Source organism: Sceloporus undulatus, chromosome 6 (assembly GCF_019175285.1).
Source record: "Sceloporus undulatus isolate JIND9_A2432 ecotype Alabama chromosome 6, SceUnd_v1.1, whole genome shotgun sequence".
Classification (NCBI taxonomy): Eukaryota; Metazoa; Chordata; class Lepidosauria; order Squamata; family Phrynosomatidae; genus Sceloporus; species Sceloporus undulatus.
The window spans coordinates 36,624,663-36,645,359 of NC_056527.1; the positions used below are offsets into that span (position 1 = coordinate 36,624,663).

Consider the following 20,697-nt stretch of genomic DNA (forward strand, 5'->3'; position numbering starts at 1 on the left):
TTATTATTATTATTATTATTATTATTATTATTATTATTATTATTATTATTATGAACTTTGACAGTCTTTAGACAGAACAATGGGATCTAATATTTTTAACAAACACCTAAACAGAAGTCCAAAACACACTACAGAAATAATCCAGTTTGAGACCACTTTAATTGTCCTGGCTCAGTGCTAGGGAATCCTGAGAATTGTAGTTTATTGTGGCACCACAGCTCTCTGACAGAGAAGGCTAAATGTTTCACAAAACTACAGTTCCCAGAATTCACTGGCACTGAGACAGGACAGTTAAAGTGGTCTCAAACTGGATTATTTTTGCAGTGTGTTGTGGACCATAGTTTAAAAGCTAATCTTCAGTGATTATAAAAGACTAGCTGCTGGATCCAAAGTTTTGATCTTGCCTTGTATTCCATATTTGTACTAGCTATCACTTTGATTTACTAACATGTGCTTGCTAACATGAATTACACATCTGCTGTGCCATTTTTATATCAAAGACATCAGTGCATTTGCTGGTAGCCAATGTGGATGTCAAAATCCTTATGTGTCACAAAACTAAAATATTATCTTGAGCTGCTATAGCTCAAATTCTTCTTTTGCTGTAGAAGAGTGTATTAAAGATATGAGAAGAAATACTAGAATAAAAATTTAGAGGATTAAGATGGGGAGCAAGATTCATAACAACTCCAAAATTTACGATTATGAGAGCTAAGCAGTCATATATTTTTTTTCCTATTGGCAGAATAAGAGGCTCTTAGTGACTGGCTAGAGTTGAAGGATGTTAAATCATGATCATGCAAATTTCTATTTGATAGTGCATTTGGATGGTAATATATTAGGTATAATAAAAGTACACTTGTCTTTGTCGTGGACCTTTGCTACCATATGATAATAATGTTGAAGGGAATACATACTGATTTCTATTCATCAGTAGTACTAATATGAACAAGAATCTCTCTCAATATGATGGACCCATGTTAATATGAAATGTTAAGATTTAAAACATGTGTCTCAGTCTAGAAAATATTTCAAGAACATTCTGATTTTTTCCTCACTGTATCACATCTACTGTTGGATTTATTTTACTTATTTAACTTGCTCTTCTATCTCAGTATTATCTAATCCCGGTTTATATAAAATTTGAATGGATTTACCTTTATATATAATAGTGGTAGAATATGAGCACCTCCAAGTAGTTGGAAATGACCTCATGTAGTGATTGCAATGCTTATCCATGGCGAACTACACCCCCCCCCTCAGTCCCTTCCAAAAAGAGGGGAGTCATATGAATTGAACATTTGTACAACTGGCGACAATGTATTGGACACATCTCACACACAAGTGGTGAAGGCACATGAAAATTTAGAGTCAGTCCTATGGTTAGTTGTAACCCTATCAGTAAATTATTCTTTTTACAATTGGCTAAGTTGGGAGTATTTTGTTCCTTGTCATTATACATACCAGAGCTTGGAATGGCACATATTGAACTTTTTCAATAGTGTTACTGAATAATAATTATAATTGTTCATTGAAGTTTCAGTGGGTGGGGAAACTGCTGTTTCCTTCACCCTTCACTACTGGCCACACTGATGGACCTAATAGAAATTGGAGTCTAAAAATTTGTAAAGGGCAATACATTCCTAAATCCTGCCATACTGGAATAATAAATGCAAATAACACAATATCAGAACCTAACTGAAACTGAATTTTTAAAAGAATTTTCAACAGTGATTCTTTTTATTTCATTGATAAGGATATACTTTTTATTTTGGTTATTATACGTCTCTGCTTTTTTTTTTCTTTCTCTATTTTCTGTATTTATTTAAATTTATAACAAAAAGGTACAAAAAGGGAATTGATATTCACCACCACCACTGGCTTAGATAGCATTGCTGATCCCTTACGACAACACTGGGCAATATACAAAGGGAGGAGGTTCCATAACTAGAGTTCCCTTAAAATCTTAACCTCATACACTGTTGATATCATTAAAACTAGCAGTGAATTCAGGGATATCATAGCATAATACATGAGAAGAGATAGCTTCTAAGGTATGCTGGGTCTAAAACATGTAAGTTTTTACAGGACTTAGCCTCCCTTCAATTATTCCTGGACAGAGAAGCCAGTATTTATTTATTTAGTACAAGTGTCAGAGCACTATTTTAATATTCAGTCATTTTACAAGATGAGTTCTGTACAGGATAGGGCAGCAACATGCCAACAATACATTTCTTATATTAATTTACATTGATAAATACTACAGAACTGCTATCATCCCAACTACTGATTATTTTTGTCCTAAAGGATTTTAATTTTTATATTTCCATTAAGCCTTGGTCTAATAAAAGATGTGATGTCTTTCTTCTTCAATCCCATCCTTCATTATGTGAAGAACATAGAAGACAGCTTTTTACCAAGGAAGTGGTTGGATTTGGTGAGCCATAGGGCCATAGACATCCCACCAAATCCTCTTGTCAAGCCCTAAGGTCTTCACCAAAATATCTTCCAATTTCATGGAAAATGTGACCCCAAATTGCCCTGACTTCTCCATGGGGATGAAATTACTTGCTTTAATGCTATTCTAGTCCCTCAAATCATGGGTGGAGGGATGGCATTTTGAAAACTGCAAGCTGCTTTCCAGTTTGTTTTTATTTAAAGGATGAGTAAGGCCCAGAAAAGAGCAAGTGTGTCTCTGGGCTTACAAGAATAGCCCAACCCTGGGCTGTACTGTTTTACTGCCTGTTTCCCACCTCTTCAACCCTGGGGAAGAAACCCGGAACCTGTTTCAAGGCAAACACAATTATGCCATAGAATTATGACCCTTACCCAATGCCACCACTACCTATTTTATTTCTATGTCATCTGGAAGATCAGTAATGGATGTTGGTAGGCAATAGGTAAATTGATTTTCTTTATCAAGAAACATATGTTAGCAAGCCTAATTCCGTCCATTAAAAAAGAGTATAATTTAAAAAACATTTTTCAGCAGTGTGCCTCTAAAAGTCTGAATATTTACCAACATGACAGTTAAGAGGTGTTAATGAATGATTCATCATTTATATTTGTATAGGCACCACTAATTTAGTGCTACAGCTCTTCATATAAACCATTAGGAACAGTGTGATTATATTGCCCATGCATGAACAGGTGGAAGAGCTTGAGAAAATAATTCTATTTTGATGAGGTAAGTAGAGTTATGCAAATGATTTCCTCTATGTATTCCTTGTACTAGAAAAATTGTATATAAAATAAGCTATGTTCAGTCATCCCTCGCTCTGAGCACCAACTCTGAACAGTTATTTGGAAAAGTGTGGTGCCCCATCTCAAGTAACCACATAAGAATAAGCACAAATCTTACCACTCCAATAGAAAAGTAATTATTGATGATGCTGTAAGGCACTGGATCTCCTTTTTCATCTTTATCATTAGGTATGACTTCAAATTTCCACCTGTCCAGCAATATTTCTGAGCTGTTTTCAATATCTTTTAAGATTTTCAGAAGACTTTCACCTTCATATCCTGCCAAAAAAATTGAAATTATCAGTTATGACAGATTTTGCCAATATTGTACTTCATCATGCATGTTTTTAGACAACAATCACATCATATAGCACTAAACACACACATTTTGTATGTGAGCCACCTTAGGCCCCTTCTGGGAGAAAGGTGGCACACAAAATAAATAAATAATCACTAACTGGTATGTTTAGATAACTGCCAGGATCCTGTCTGATGCATTTCCTGTACCCCTGCTTCCACCTCGCTTGTTAATATTGCCAACATCTACTGCTACTTGGGTGACTGAATGATGGTTATGGCAGCAACATAGTTGCCAGACTCCCTTTCTGACCCATGATATTACCTAGTAGTTGCAAACTGTAACTGTTAGGAAGTAAAACACAAACTACTGTATTATGTGCTGTGTGTAAATAAAGCCAAGTGGCCCCTTGTCTCCTCATCCCATTATAGCTTCTTCTACACACATCAGCCTTCCAGAAGATGGTGAGGCTTCAGCACCATCAATTAGTATGAGCAAGTAAGCAGAAGGAAAGATAAATAGCAACGCTAAGGAGTGATGATAGAGAGGGGCCCAGTTGATGCTGGGGATCCATCCGTGACATTGTGTCAAGGGCCCACTCAAGTCTGATGGATGTTCCTGCCAACCAATATATTTATTTTTCAGTCCATACTGACAGCCCTAACCAAAATACCAGCACTGAACAGTTTCAATAGCCAAGCAATCATGATTATTTTAAACAAACAAACAAACAAACATAACCTGTAAATGACAGAATGGAAGATGTGAGAGATCAGGCGACCACACTGATCCCCATAGGAGCCTGGGGTACTACCCTACTCTGCAAATGTTGTTGTTGCTGATGCTGCATTGTTTCAAGTTGTTTACAACTTATGGTGACCCTAGGATAAACTTATCACAGGGTTTTCTGGGGCTGAGAATGTATGACTCAACCAAGGTCAACCAGCAAGTTTCAATAGATGAGCAGAAAATCGAGTCCTGGTCTCCAGAGTCATAATCTCATGGTCAAATCACTAGACCGTGTTGCTTGCAAATTCCCTTTCCCCAATTCTGGAGGGAAAAAAATATTTTGGCTATATAATGGCCTACAGCTCCTTCCAGCTTTGGGATATGTGTGTGGGCAACTGGTCATTTTGTCATATTCCAAAGCATTTTCATACTTCCACTCACCTTTTTAAGGGCTTTCTCCCTCAGAAAAAAAGGTGAGTAAAAAAAGACATGTATAAACCTAAAGAAAGGTGAAGGGGCAAAAATTTCACCAAATATGTTAAAATAACCAGCTGCAACCCCCAAAACTCAGAGCAGATTTGGCCATTTTGGAGTGAATTTTTTTTGAGGACCAGGGTTTTTTGTTTGTTTTAGGAGGGTGTTTTTTTTTCTTTTTTGTTTTTTGAGGATGTGCATAAAGGCCACAGGGAGCTCAAGTGTATACAATACAGCCTTTGACAAATCATGTTGCCTAGTTGTCCACGAGACACAGTTTGCTCACCAATGCCATCAATATTTAAAAACTCTCAAATGATGCAAAATATAGCAATTCAATATCAAAATAGCATAAGAGCACAAAAATTATACAAAGAAACAATGGGGCTGTACATATGGATGACTCAACACCACCCTTATTTGCCCCAGATGGAAGCCGCGGTAATAATGCTGTGGCCCTCTGAAAGGAACAAAAAGAAGCCCTGAAAAGGGGCTTCTTTTTTGCATTCCAGAAGGGGTGTCATAGGCGCACCAGTGCGCCATGATGACGCCCCTTCCATGCAGTGCCATTTGGGTGCTGCACCCAGCGTGCATCATCATGGCGCGTGCCGTGTGAATGGGCACGCACCATAATGGCAGCCAGGCGGCACGGTAAGGGCTTTGAGTGTGTGGATGCTCAGCTCTTACCATGCATACAGACCGGAACAAAATGCCAGTCTGTACAGTCCCTATGTCTGCTTTTCTGTGCATGTTTGATAATATAGGCCATCAGCTTTGCCATAACAAGAATCAGACACATGTGGTACTGTCTTTTGTTTATTTATGAAACAAGCTTGCCAAGACATGGTCTTCTATTACTCCCATTTCAAAGAGAACCAAGAGAGAAAAAGACACTAACATCAATACCAGGCTGACATAGAATTTTTTAATGCCTCTGAACTTCTAAACAAGAGTTGATGCTCCTTCATGGCAAACCTATCATAAACTAACAGAACTTTTTAAAGTAGTTTCTGATATTATTTACTGATTTATTTATTTACGGTATTTATACTCCGCTCTTCAGCCCTAAAGGCTATTAGAGCAGCTTACAATTATTATTTTAATTAGACGGTTCCCTGCCCTCAGGCTTACAATCTAATTGAAATGGCAAGGAGATCCACTATTTGAAAAAAAGAATATCAGTTATAGGCCCCCAAGTTAATATGTAGTTGAATGTATCCTACTTTCACATTCCCCAGAAGAACTATCTCATGTCCCAGCAGTATTGTCCAGAATGGGTGCAATATGGCCCTCAATCCCGCCCTCCATGGGCCTATGCCATTTTATTAAATGCATTTTATTTGTTTTGAAAGATAATTCAGAGAGATGATGTGTATGGAGCTGAATGTTATCTGAAATGAGTTTAATTTGCATTTTATCAATGGTTTTTTCAGTAATACTGAGAAAATCTTGAACACTTAGGTGCTGAAACACTTTACACTGATATTTCATTTTATAGGGAGTCACACATAGATGTCCTACTCACATAACCATCCTTAATATTATACAACAAATGTAATGTCTTATTTTGGAACTTGTGATCAAATTTGCAACACTGACACTTTTTTCCATGGGGTCATGAAACAGTACTTTGTCACTGATCACCTCTTGTGATGTCTGATTACTGCTGGTGAGGAAGGGGGTTTCAATTCTATTCATCCAATGGGACTGTGATCTCATCTTCCTACTGTAAACTACTGAATTATATCAAAAAAGTAGCAATGGGAGCTGAACTTATCAATAATTAAAAGAAGTCACAATCCATGCCAGATAGTGGCACCATTGAGAAGGAAATTACTCACCAGCAAATAAATTTGTTGGCATCCCTTCTGTTCTCCAATCCTATGAAAGAGTTTCAGAAAGAAAAAAATCAGTGTTGTGGCATCAGCTACCATGGCAAAGGAGGCAAAGAATAGTGAAAGGAAGAGAATATGAGGGCTTATTCTTCTGGTTTTGACAGTTGGCTTGTAAAGTGATTAGTTCAAAGTGGACATTTCATAAGATAAGAAGTAACAGGATTCCAATAACGGCCAGAGAAGAAACACTCTGATAAAACGAATTACTATTAGTAATCTTCCATTAGTAAGTTTCCTCATTTTCTTCCATTCTGCATAACATTCCAGACAATCAGACAAAGCAGAAAGATGCTCCAGAGAAAAGGAGTGTGCCACTCAGGCACCTTATGAAATGTTTCAGTGTTTGTTGTCATCTTGTTGTTGGCACATTCATGTGGGAAAACTCATATGGCATAATAATATAGGAGTACAAGGCCTTAAAACATGGCAACATTCATGAAACATTATGACAATAAAGTCATAATATAAAGAGAGGCACTGTACTGCACATGGATATTTGTCATCCAGTGGAAAAGGTGAAATATTGATTGCTTGAGTTGCAGTGATGTCTGTGAGTAAAAAACAAGAAAGGTAAAAAACAGAGTTGTAAGTGTGCATGTTCATAAAATAAACTTAGGTCTAAAAAAAGATTTTTGAAGCTTGCAGAGAAGTTAAATATTCTTTTTATAAACAGAATGTTTATATAAAGAGGTGAGATATTTTAGAAGAGGATGGCAGGATGTCTTTTTCAAGTCATATCTATGTCCTTGAAACCGTTAAGTTGCTTCATTTTGAACTGCAACCTGCCCAGGAAGGACAAACACTCAAAGTCTACTGAGAAAAGAATATAAAAATGGACATTCAGGTATGCCTATGGATCCTGCAATTCGCAATATACTGTTACTTCAGTGTATTACACCAGCATCAAAAAGAAAAGGGGGTGAATTGGCTACACTGACAGACAAAGACCCTAATCCACAGAAAACCAATCATATTTAAGGATGACTGGAATGATAAGAAAACTTAATGGTGCCCCACTGGTTTCATTGGGACTTAAAATAATTAGCTTTTTCTCAACTGGAACCAAATCTTCAGAACTTACATTTCTAAAGGAAAATCCTCAAAGAAATGGCCTTTATGTTAGCAACATGTGAAGCAAAATGTGAGAGATGTAGCTGAAATATGATCAAACCTTTAGCAGAAGGAAATGATAGGACCAAGATAAACTCCAGTTCACTAAGAAAAACAAACAAAACCAAGAACACACAATTTTGTGATTTTTAACAAAAGTGTTAGTGTACTAGTGCACCAATCTATTAATAATTCATGATAAAGCTTCCTGACTCAGCCAATATGTTTGACATATGTAGAATTTTTTTTTTAAATTCCACAGTTTTTCAAGAATTTTATTTGTTTTAAAGAACAGAATCTGGGAGAAAACTATTTGGAAGAGTAAAAGCAAGAGGAATAATGAAGAACAAGCTCCAAAGAATATGGAGAACAGAGACTTTTATCTGCCCAGACTAGCTACATCCATGATCAGTAATGATCAGAAAATCAGGAAGACAACAATCCTTTTAGTATTCCAGTGATTATTTAAATATCAAGACCTGCATTATGGGGTTTTAGAATAGTGTGTGTGCCCCTTCAAAGTCACCTGTCAACTTATGGCAAACTCACAAATTCTAAGGGGTTTTCTTAGGCAAGGAATACTTAGAGGTGGTTTTATCACTTTCATCCTTTGCAATATATCCTACAGCACCTGGTATTCATTGGCAATCCCTCATTTAAGTACTAACCATGGCTGATCCTGCTTAGCTTCCAAGACTGTGGCTCTAGGGTATTTAGAAAAATCAGAGTTTTGAACACTGAAGACAGACTAGAACATATATATATGAAAGATTAGAGAGCATAAAAACCATGCTCTTGATCAGCAAAAGCTCCAGAAAAGTGTCAGAGACATAACTACTAGTTCAATTTATTTTAGAAGTCTTGCACCACAGAGATTGAGAAAGGAGGGAAGGGCTCAAAAGTAAAGAGCTTGTTTATATTTAGTTATGATGCTACAATGGTGACATTAAAGAGAATAAAGATAAATGTTCAGAGTTCCTGGGTGAATATAAATAAATGAACTAGAAAGGAGCTTCATAACTGTGGGCCCATCAAAAATAAGCCTTCATTTCTGGTGCTCATCATGTTATTCTATTTTTCGGATGAGCACATGAGCAAGCTGAACACCTCAAGCAGATATGAGTGTATAGCAAAGACCATACAAAGAGGTCCATAAGATAATTAATACCTAATTTTTTAAGACTGCCTGTTATTCTGTTTATCATTCAGAAACCTCAGAGCAATTTATACAAATTTCTTGGTTTCTCCTGCAAGTTCTGATCAGATCCACATCTGCTTAACTTCAAAAATGAAACGTACATAATAACAAGGCCACCTGTTTCCTTGGCTAGATTTTTTCATGGTGTATTTCCTCTCCTTTTAATCCCCCCAAAATCAGGTGCTGGATCTAAAAAACCAAGCTGGTCCTCATGTTTTCCAGAAAGGAGGAAGGGGACAGGAGGATTGATATTATATGAATCTTCTTCTGCTTTTTATTTATTCTTTATTCTTTGCCACCATGGATCCTGGTAGATAGTACCATAAAACTGATTGTCTGAAATCTAGTGCAGGATAAGAGAAGAAGGAAAGAACTATAAAGACATCCAAGATTATTAACACTGTGTGACCTAAAAGTTGGTAACATTCCTAAACATTAACTTCTCCCCATTCAAATATTAAACTTAATATTATGTTTGTTTTTGAAAAGCCAACAGTAAAGACAAATAAACAGGGTTTTTTAAAAGAAGAATGAAGTAATCTCACTTTAAAAGGGCAAAAAGAATTGTTATTTGGATATCCATGATTATAAAATTCTTCATTAAATTCATAGAAATTAAAGATTTTAGACCTGTGGAGACAATATAGCCAGAAAAATGAATATGTGTACCAACAGACCCCATTACTCCTAAATTCAACCTTCATATAATTTTCTGTACAGAGACTTTGGCTTGATCTGCACTGCAGAAATAATCCAGTTTGACACCACCCTAACTGCCACAGCTCTGGTGCTGCAACAAACTATCATTCCCAGAATTCCATAGCCTGGAACTGTGGCAGTTAAAGTGGTGTCAAACCAGATTACATATGCAGTGTGGATGTACACAGAATCTATGCAGTAGATTGGATGAACACAGAATTAAAATGTTAGGAGTAATCAATCCCTCTAGCACATCCCTCTACCAGTTGGGCTTTATATTACAGTGAAAGACAAGTTGGATGTTGGGTGAACAAAGTAAGTGTAAAGTCAGCTGGTTTTTGCCCCAATTAGCAAGGAAACATTTATGTGTATCTTCCAATCACAGTTACATAAAATAATGCAAGGCATGCTTGACAATACATGGTCTCTCTAGTAAACAGGAAAAAGTTAATTGGTTGGCATGAGTATGCTGTGTAGGTGCTAAACAGTAAGGCCCAGTATCCTAGTATCCTATGAACTTTGCCAGATGCCATTATCTTAAAAGTGATGTCAAAAACACATTTTATTTCACATATGTAACAGATATGCAGTGCTTAAAAGATTACATCTAAGATGTACCGACTGCAAAATAAATAATTCACCTGCAAAATAAATTTTATCTTGTGAGATAATGTGTATTTACCTCCTCCCCATCTCAGACACCTGGCTAAGTCATTCCCAGTTCCAAGCGGGAGAATTGCAACAGGAGGATGCTTCATCAAATTTGCTTTCTCTGTGAACAAGAGAAGTGGAGATGGTAAAATGCTAAAAGAAAGCAAACCAAGATATCCATAAATGTATACACAGTGCTCCCTTCACTTATGCGGGGATCCATTCAGGACACACACACACACCCATGTAAGGGGAAAACCATGTATGCTCGCACACCATTGAAAATAATGGGGCGCGTGAGCACATGCATGCAGCGCTGTCCAGTGCCATGCGTCACAGGCGCGTGCTCCATTCATTAAATTTCTCCACAGCTTCAGCATATGCTGAAAGCTGCAGAAGTGAAGCCCGCCTACGGTGTGGGCTCACTGTATATATCACAACATAAATATTTAAGCATATGATGAAGCAAAATCTTGACTTAATAATTATTCCAACCTGGAATTATTCCAACAATTCAAACAATTATTCCATTATTTCAAACACTTTTATCAAACAAGTTATCAGTTTATCAACAATAACTACTCTTATAAACAATGGCATTGACTAATCTCCCTCATTGCAGCATCTTCACTGGCTGTTGTTCCATTTCTGGGCACAATTCAAAGTGCTGTTTTTGACTTATGAAGCCCTACATGGTCCGGATTATTTGAAGGATTCTGTTCTCCCTTACAAATCTGTCCTTGTTTTGAGATCTGCTGGGGAGGCCCTTTCTCTGCCCTTCTCCCACATTTGGAGGGCCTTCTCAGTGGCTGTCCCCAGCCTCTGAAACTCCTTCCCAGAGAAGCTAGACTGACATCCTCCCTGCTCTCATCCCACAGACATGCAGGTGAAGACTTTGATGTTTCAACATGACTTTGAGGGCTGATAAAATGCTTGCCTTGCATAAATGTATGAGGTTTTCTTGTTGTTATTGTTGTGCTGTTTTTTTTTACTTAATAGTTTTTTCTGGTTTTCATTTTTTGATAGTTTAATCACTTTTTTACATTTTTATTTTGTGAATGTTAAACTTTTTTTATCTGTTGTAAGCCATCTTGAGTCCCAAAATGGAAGAAGATAGAACAACAAGAACAATTCTTGGCACAAAACCTAGTAGATACTGACCCAGTGTTCAATATTTTAAACAGAGAATTAAACCACTCTAGAACTTCCTGGCTCCAGTTCTCTTTAAAAGAAGCAAAGTAGCTTTTATTCAAATGGTCAAATAATTTTTTAAAATGTCATCCTGCATAGAATAAAGTGCAGAGAAACCTCTTGCCAACAACAGTTTCCAATTAAATTTAATGAAATTAGCCAGAAATAGATGCATTTGGTGAAACAATGAATGCAAGTCAATGAGAAATTTGCCTGCTGATTTTGATATTCCATAATATAACACTTGCTTAGGCTAGATCTCCTGAGCTTTTAACACAACCAGCTCAAAACTGACCAATAGCTTTTTGTAGATAGCCAATTATAGTACATTATCATATTCAGTTCTTGGGTCAACTCTATGCTGCTCAGGTTAAGCAGCTATGTAAAATTATCCACAGAAAAACATGTCTGCTTTTGTGATTGAAAAGTATTGTCCTGACTTTAAGTTTAATATCAAAAATCTCAAAAGACAAAATAGTATACAAAAACAATTCAAAACAAAATACAGGCATGCTGGTTCATAAGAAATAGGGAAGTGGAAAATCTAGTGGGATAATGCCATTATTATTATTATTATTATTAACAAAAAATACCACAAAAATATGTGCACAAGTGTATAAGACATTCTCCGAGTCTTTTTGTCAGGCTTGATGGTATAGAGAATAGTTTAGACCCATGATCAGAATGTAGATTTGAGGGCTACCTAATCTCTGATAGGTGCAATGCCTCCAGCAAAAGGTGATTCATACTGAAGATAGGAGTCAAGTAAATCTATATTTTTCATCCATTATGTATGATGATTTCCTATTTTTAAAACTCCAAATCAGCCAACAGAGGCTTTACTGAAGGTCTTGCTGTCCATATATGACTAAGGGCCTTTCTTTAATGTCATTGGTTAAACATGATACAGACCTGTTCAAAAAGATATAGGGCTTCACTAATACTGTCCTCTTCCATTTATAGAAGGGCTTTTGAGGTAACATAGGCCTCTACTAATGGAAGACAATAGGGGCAATTTTCACAGATCTCCCCTTCCTCTTGAAACCTGTACTGATACTACACCCAAATCTGTTTCTGAGGTTTGGGAGCATTTGGAACAGTTGGTCATACAGAGGAATTACAAGAAGGGAAACTACAAAATTGAGATACTTTCTATTAGTAGAATAGACATTATATTAAAATTCCTTCTCTGAAAACATATGTTCATCTATACTATTTATAATCCATGAATATTTGTTTATGAAAAAGGCAGGGTTACATGAAACTCATGTTATATGAGTTATATAGGTAACATGTAACATAGGCATGTCAACTGTATATAAAGCAGTTTTGTCTACTGGTCCTGGAACTACTTTCCACTTAGCCAAAGCATCTTCTGGAAGCAACCCTAGACTGTCTTCTCTTGGGGAATGTAGAAATAAATGTAGCATATTGTAGCAGTTGTATTTTTCAAATATTATTTTTATACATTCATTTTTCATAAGATTAACACCACTTTTGTAGAAAAAGTAGTTCTGTGGTGGCGAATCTGTGGTACACATGCCCTCTATGGCAAGCGAAGCTATCTTTGAAGGCATGCAGAGGCCACAGCAAGTAGGGGGTGTGGTGCACGCACTTGGCCTGGCTCCCTGTCCTGGCTTGGTTTGCCTCGGGAGAACCAGGCCACGGGAAGGAAGGATAAGGAGGTGTGCGTGGCCAGTTCAACCCCTTGCCATGGCATAGTTCTCCCACAGAAAACCGAGCTGCAACAAGGAGGGGCGGTGTTCAGTTCTTCCAGGTTGAAACCCTGCCCCTCCTGGGTGGAAGTCCTGTCTCTTCTGTCCAGAAGGCCCACAACTTGGTATGCTATGAGATTCTGGGAACTGTAGTTTTGTGAGGTGTAATGACGCCATCCATGGGGTTTTCTTGGCAAGATTTCTTCAGAGGAGGTTTGTCATTGCTTTTCTCTGAGGCTGAGAGAGCATGACTTGCCCAAGGTCTTCCAGTGGGTTTCATGGCTGAGCTGGCATTCGAGACCTGGTCTCCAGAGTCACATGCTCAAGGTGCTGGTTCTCTTTGTTCTTGTTGTTGTGCTATGCCTTCTGTGCTTTATTATGGTTGTTGTTGTTGTGTGCCTCCATGTTGTTTCCAACTTATGGGCCCAGAGCACCCTCGCTCCCTCCTGAGCACTGGTTCCTGGTGACCCTAATGTGAAACTATCATGTGGCAAGCTTTATCAGAGGGGGATTTCTACTGCCATCCTCTGAGGCTGAGAAAGCATGACTTGTGTGTGTGGTGCCTTCAAGTCATTTCTGACTTATGGCAACCCTAAGGTGAAACTATCATGGAGTTTTCTAGCCAAGGTGGGTTTACTATTGCTAGCCTGAGGCTGAAAGAGTGTGCCTTGGGTCCCCCCCCCCAGAAGTCCCCCCGGAAGGCAAACGTCCTGCCCCCAGAAATTGGATTTCTCATCCCCCAGAAGTCCTTTCCCCCCCTTCCCCCAGCTTTAGGTAACACTCCTGAAGAAACACCATTTAATTTGGGCACTTGGCCTCTGAAAGGTTCACCATCACTGGAGTAGGTTATACATCTAGTGAACAAATCAATAGACAGACAACTAAAAATAATATCCTTTTTTTTTCCAAAATGAAAAAATACAAAGGAAGTCCACACTCTTCAATCACGTCTGCTAGGAGAACACAGTTTTACTAGAAATGTAGGAGATATCCTATTGCCTCAATGAAAAGGAAAACCATATCATTCTTATTGTTGTAACCCAGACATTTAATTTGATACATGCTTTCAAGGTCTGTTCTTAAGCACAAAGTGACTCATTGAGGTCATACTTTGTTCCAATACTATCTTTTCCATGGTATTCATACAGGTTAGCCTTCCCTGGGGTGGGGGCAAAATACCATTTACAGAAGGCTGGTGACAGAATAATAAGCCTTGAAGCAAACATGTCAAGTGAAAAAAATACAGAGGAACAGATCAGGCTTTTGCTCAAAAAGGGAACTGCAGACATCTCAAGTGAATTGTATAGATTCTATGAGAGAGCCGAAATAATTAAACCCAATGGTCTGACAACTGACGGTGGTTCTGTATATTTCTAAGACAATGTAGGAAGCAAAACAGAAACCATAATCTCACTTCTGCTCCATATACCACTTCAACTGTCTTTTGTCTCCCAGCTCTCATAAACTCACTTCCTTTCTGCAGCTGCCTTTCTTTTGATTACTTTAAAGATGGATTATATTTAAGGAGGTGCAGTGGTTAAATGCCGATACTGCAGCCACTCATTCACAGCCACAAGGTTGTGAGTTCAATTCCAACCGGAGGCTTCAGGGCTGACTCAGTCTGCCATCCTTCTGAGCTTGCAAAAATGAATAACCAACTTGTTGGGGGCAATTAGCTTACACATTGTAAACCACTTAGAGACTGCTTAGTTCAGCATAAAGAGGTATATAAATGTAGCTGCTATTGCTATAGAGCAGAGAAGGTCTTCCTTTCCTTAACAAATCCCAAAATCAACTGTATTCAAGATTCAGAAGGCTGATAAATGTGTTCCCCACACCACAAATACACACACAAACAATTATATATACTAAGAAAAAAATGAAGAGTGCCACCATGTTACCTATGAAGTCCATATACACACACTCGTCCCTCCACATTCTCTGGGGTTAGGAGCACAGGACCCCCGTGGAAGTGGGAAAACGGCTAATAACAAAAACACTATGTTTTTACCTGTGAGAACACCACTCTAGGAATCTCTAGATCCTCCTGTGCAACTCTGTGGTCAACATCTGCCAGACACTGACTACAGAATTGCACTGGAGGAGCTACAAATGCCTAGTGGAGTGTTCTCTCTAGGAATCTCTAGGTCCTTAGGTGTGACCTTTGGTTAAAGTTGACCACAGAGTTGCACTGGAGGATGTAGATATTCCTAGAGAGAACAAATTAATAAAATCGGTGAATAATCAAATCCACAAAGTCAAAGCTGCAAATCTGGAGGGACAAGAGTGTGTGTGTGTGTGTGTGTGTGTGTGTGAGAGAGAGAGAGAGAGAGAGAGAGAGAGAGAATAGAGAATGCCATCATGTTACCTATGCAATCCAAAATCCAACCCACAGTCCCATCGCCACCACATGCCAATACTCGAAAATCTGGAACATCTCGAAAAAAATTTAATCTGAAAAAGAAAATAAACACAGTTAATTCCCCCATGTCTTCTTGGCACACTATCAACAGAATCTGAACACAGCAGTTCCCTTTGCTCATATTTGGAAAAAACTGGCTGAAGTCAGCTTGTTGCAGGACAGCACATATTTCTTAGTAATTATAATTCTCAAACACAATGGGCTATACTATAAGGGCACTAGTCATAAGATGCTAATTACTGCAAAGTGATCCAATAAAATTAGTTTCATTATAACATGCAGTTTATTATGGTGAGCAGCATGATATTCATCTCTTGGGAACTATATTTTAATATATAAAGATTAACTAGTACGTAGGTGCCAAGGAGCTGTAAAGAACATCATTTATCAGACAGAGATCTATGAAACCTAGGGCTGACTGCAACAGTTTTCAAACACAGACTAGAATCAAATTAAACTTTGTGTTATAAAGGAAATATGCTGTGCTCAGAAAGCATGGTGAAGTAAAATGATCTTCAATGAAATTATGTTTTCAGTTCATGGAAAGGGGGAGGGATAACATTTTACACTTGGTTGAGGGTGCAAAGTCCCAAGCTGAAATTCACAGCAACAATTCATGCTATGAATTGTTATCTAAAAATGTGTACATATATTCCAGCATATGAGCCCATGTGCATATTGCAGCTAAAAGTGAATTGCATGTTTCCATCAGTATGTTTCAGAAGTGCCTATATATTCACAAAATAGGAATGATATTTACAGTGAAGCTAATCCAGTGGAAGAAAAACAGAAAGATATGTGACAGAACTTGTGGTTTTCATTTAGGTGAATTTATACAGACTGTTCAAATTCTAAGTAAAACATATTAGATGTGTTACATAAGTCACCAGCTCTACATCGTTTATATTCCCCGTTAATGACAAAACACCATAGGACATAGAAAGAAATCTGTATCAGTGACAGGGGGAATAATGAGGTGGCATTGCTACTTGTTCAGGGAGAGAGAGAAAGAGCCAAGCTACGAACACAAAGTAGGTCACCACCTGTTTAGCCATTATTCACTGACAGTATTTTGCAGGCATAAAACAGAAATGCATTTTAAAGGACAATTGCAGTTAAACTGGCCATAGCTTACAATTCTGTGAACAAATCTGTACCACAGACTGAAGTCCAACAGAAATACATAACTACTGAAGAAGTAAGTAATGGAGTGGCTAATGTGAGATTATTACATCTAAGGCCATAATCAATATAGTAATCCTTGTTCAGTGAAGAGAAAATGTTTAAATAATAAGTGAAAAACAATCTAGCAAATTTAGTGTGTGTAGGGGGGGGAATCACCCTCAGCTCCGGCAGTTGGGTCTTCAGTGTGGTAATGAATATTTATTCATCACCCCCCCCCCCCCCCCCGATAAGACATTACTTGAAAGTTTCCAAATTGGCCTTCTTGCAGTTTAGTAAGTGCACAACAATTCATCAGAGTGTGGAGGCCAATCCACCATCTGCTGGGTCCTCCTCCAACACCTCCTACCCCAAATTGCTCCAGGGTGTGAGGAAAGTCTTCAGACCATTTTCAGGCAGCCCCAAGAGCTGAGGAGGGAAGGCAAATGACTCTGTTTTCAAATAGGGGTTTATCACAAGGAGCTCCAAACTTCACATTTCCGTCGCCCAAATGTCATCAAAATGGGGCAGAAGCATCACCAGTGTGATCATGCCTGGTGCTTCTAAAGTGAAAGGGAAGAGTTATCACCATGTAATTGTCAGCAGAGAAGCCCTTTTCTTAATATTAACGGATTAATCCATTAATAAGAAAAGGGCTGCTTCCCTGACAATTCCATGGTGATAACGCTTCCGTTCCACTTCAGAAGCACCTGCGGCATAATCACACTTGTGATGCTTCCACCCCATTTGATGACGTTTGGGCGACAGAAGTGCTGCGTGTGACAAACTCCATAGCAGTTTCACATCCAGGCAACCTACAAAGGCCAAGTATTCTTAGGTTCAGCTATATACCTTATATGCATTCAGACTCTTCTTTGGTTCATGCATGATTTGGGTATCAGTCATATTTTTAACCTGACCAATGTCCTGCTGTTTTGGTATTTCTAGAGCATCTTTTCCCTGATACTGAGTGGTTTGGTAACAATAAGATGGCATTAGACAAAATGAAATTATAGTGGTCAGCAACAAAATAGAAACACTAATTTCTAGTGTCCTGCCAGCTACTGCAATTTCAATTAAAAAAATATTTAGCTTGTTCCTGGACTACACATTGTGGCTCAATGATTATAGCAGTGACCACTAGAGATAGGAAAATAGTTCATAGCACGGCTGGTTATAAATGCAAACTCTCCAACCTAACACTTCTTTTCAGAAGACCTTCTGCTGTAGTTCTGCTTATCCCCAATCCAGTCCTCTAGAACCAATTTCTCCCTCTTCCTCCACCAAGAAAAAACAAACCTATCTTTGGAGGTCTAGGGAAAGTCAATGAGGAAGGGGGAACTAAGCAAAGAAAGTTTACTTTCATGAGCAACTGTGCATCTATATGGTACAGTACAAGTACTTGGGGTTCTTCATGTTTTTGTCTTGTTTGTCCAATTTGTTCCTTGCTGGTAGAGCAAGGGTTGGATGTATATGGGCAATATATGACACCAAGGACCTTTGTTGATGTTCTGCAGCCTTCACAAGACCTCCATCCAAAATAGGTCAAATGCAGCAAGTTAACATAAAGCTATGCCATCCCCACTGGAAAAAAAAATACAGAATGCTAATTTTGGTCTGAAATGGGACCATGCAACCCATTGTTTAGGGGTGAAAATTTATCTACAAACTGCCTCTAAACACTATTCTGATTTTCAAGAAGAGCTTTCCATGGGCATGGATAATATGCTTTCAGTATGAGAAACATAATTAACAGAACTATTTCAATCACTCTTTGAAGTCTAGCCATAGAAATTATTTTTAAATATTTCAGAAGCAGTACGAGTTTAAGAAGACATGTATAAGAATAACACTGAAAGAGAGAATTTTTGGAGAAATTTTTGCTGCAGAGGACAATGAATTCACACTCTGGACAGAATATTGGGGCTCGACAGACAAGCGGCTCCAAGCTGCCCGTCTTAGCGCCGCAGCAACCCAAGGGCGTGGCAGCGATGCGCTCCCTCTTGGGAGCAGAAAGAAGCTGCTTAAAGCAGCTTCCTGGAAGGGGTGTGATTGAGCACCCTGATCACATCACTTCCAACCAGCATAGTTTGGGCTGTGCACCGTACACACTCCATCATGGTGCCGCCCGTGTAGACGGAGGCAAGCCATGATGGCGGTCTAGGGCTTCTGGGTATGTAAATGCCCAGCCTTGTCTAGCTCTAGTTTGCCTGCAGGATGGCAAAAATTGCCCGTCTGTAGTACCCCATAGGTCAAGAACTGTAACAAATGAATGTGACAAAGACCAGAGAAAATACTAAAGAAAATATAGGGAGATGTAAAAAATACTTTAATTGATACAGTCAAATACAATTATATTTCTATCCATACCTACTTCACTGACTATTAAATGACAACAGTCAGTGAGATAAATAGTCTAAATTATTCTACATCAGAGTAGTGAAACAGCCATTGCTCTTCTGGACTCCAGCTCTCAACTATCTCAGCCAATATGTCTAACGTTCTGGGACAATGTGAACTGCGATCAAATAATATCTGGAGGGCCAGAGGTTCCCCACCACTATCACCACCACCACTGTGTCTGGGAGTAGTGGTAAATTTGTATGAGAGCAGGCTGTCCCAACATGTAGGCCTTTAGTGACTAGAAAGAAGCCTCTATGTTCTCAGAAAATAACAGAAAGTCTGTAATGTGATTCCAACACATTTGTAATCAATAAAATTATGTCTTTAACTAGCTCAGTGGTTAACTGTTTTGAAGCATTTTATAGGAGATCTGCAAGCATTGGCTGCACAACATTGTCTTTAGAGCATGCCCATTGCCATTTATGCTGAAGATCTCATTCAATTAACCATACTGAATTGCCTACAACATGCTTCCCTCTGAATTTTTAATACTTTGCTGGACCCAATAGTGTGGGTGACTGGCACCTACATAGACCAAAGGAATGAATTTTTTCCACATTCTGAAAGCTCAGCATGGTCATGGAAGCTGTCTTTCAAACTGGATAGAGTCCAAGTATAATACTCTTATGGTAGACGGTAACAGCTAATAGGCAGAGGCCAAAGCCACAGCAGTGTGGGTGACTGGCACCTACACTTTGACTGCTTATATGTAAAACCGAAACAACCAGATTGATAAATCATACTGTAAAAGGGGATAGCCTTTATAAAGCTAAGTGTATAGCCAAAACAAATACTGAAAATTGCACGTACATCCCGATACACATATACACTGGAAAATTAGAATTAAATTAAACTTTGACAAGAAAAACATAAACTAAATAAAGACTTAAATAACACTGTCTATATAATTAATTAGACACTTCTGGAATCACTTCACTATTTTTTCTGTAACAAAAGTTAAACTTTAGACATTTTCAGATAAGCAAAAACTGAAAAATTAGCCTTTGCTGAAAACTGCCCTCTTGTGGCTGTATGCTACAGCTTAATTTTCCTGTCCTTAGTATATATATTTAAAACATAGTCACACTGCAAACATCATAAGCTAATTATATATATATATGCCACTGTCCAGTGCACTTTACTCTTGAGTAAGTCCTTATAAATTTGCAATCTGAAACCATAAATTAATTTTAAAAAATTATAAAATCTTTAAGAACATTCTTAAAAACTTCAGTTAAGTCATAGTGAAGTTTACAAACGCACTGAAACAGAAATTTTCAGTAATTTAAAAACAAACAAAAACACCCAGTAGTGTAAAAGGATGCAAATATTTGACAGACTTGTAAATATAATCCAATGGATCATATTTAGGACACACCTGTGCACAAACTTATCTTACTTACTTCTGAGTAAACACATACAGGATTCCACTATCTGTATACTTAAAAATTATTTTTCTGTAAAGTACAACATTACATGGAAAACAGAGATCTGAAACAATCTAAGTT

At 38.0% G+C, this 20,697-nt stretch overlaps 1 protein-coding gene across 1 annotated transcript in view; it reads right to left on the bottom strand.

The window, feature by feature from the left end:
* Nucleotides 1-20,697, bottom strand: part of DGKB (diacylglycerol kinase beta) — a 277,224-nt gene that overhangs the window by 166,249 nt on the left and 90,278 nt on the right. Inside the window, exons 19-21 of the mRNA XM_042476726.1 lie at nucleotides 15,572-15,657; nucleotides 10,329-10,418; nucleotides 3,362-3,522 (exon numbers count right to left, since the gene is read on the bottom strand). Of these exons, the coding sequence (XP_042332660.1) occupies nucleotides 3,362-3,522; nucleotides 10,329-10,418; nucleotides 15,572-15,657 (337 nt within the window). The remainder of the gene's footprint in view (nucleotides 1-3,361; nucleotides 3,523-10,328; nucleotides 10,419-15,571; nucleotides 15,658-20,697) is intronic.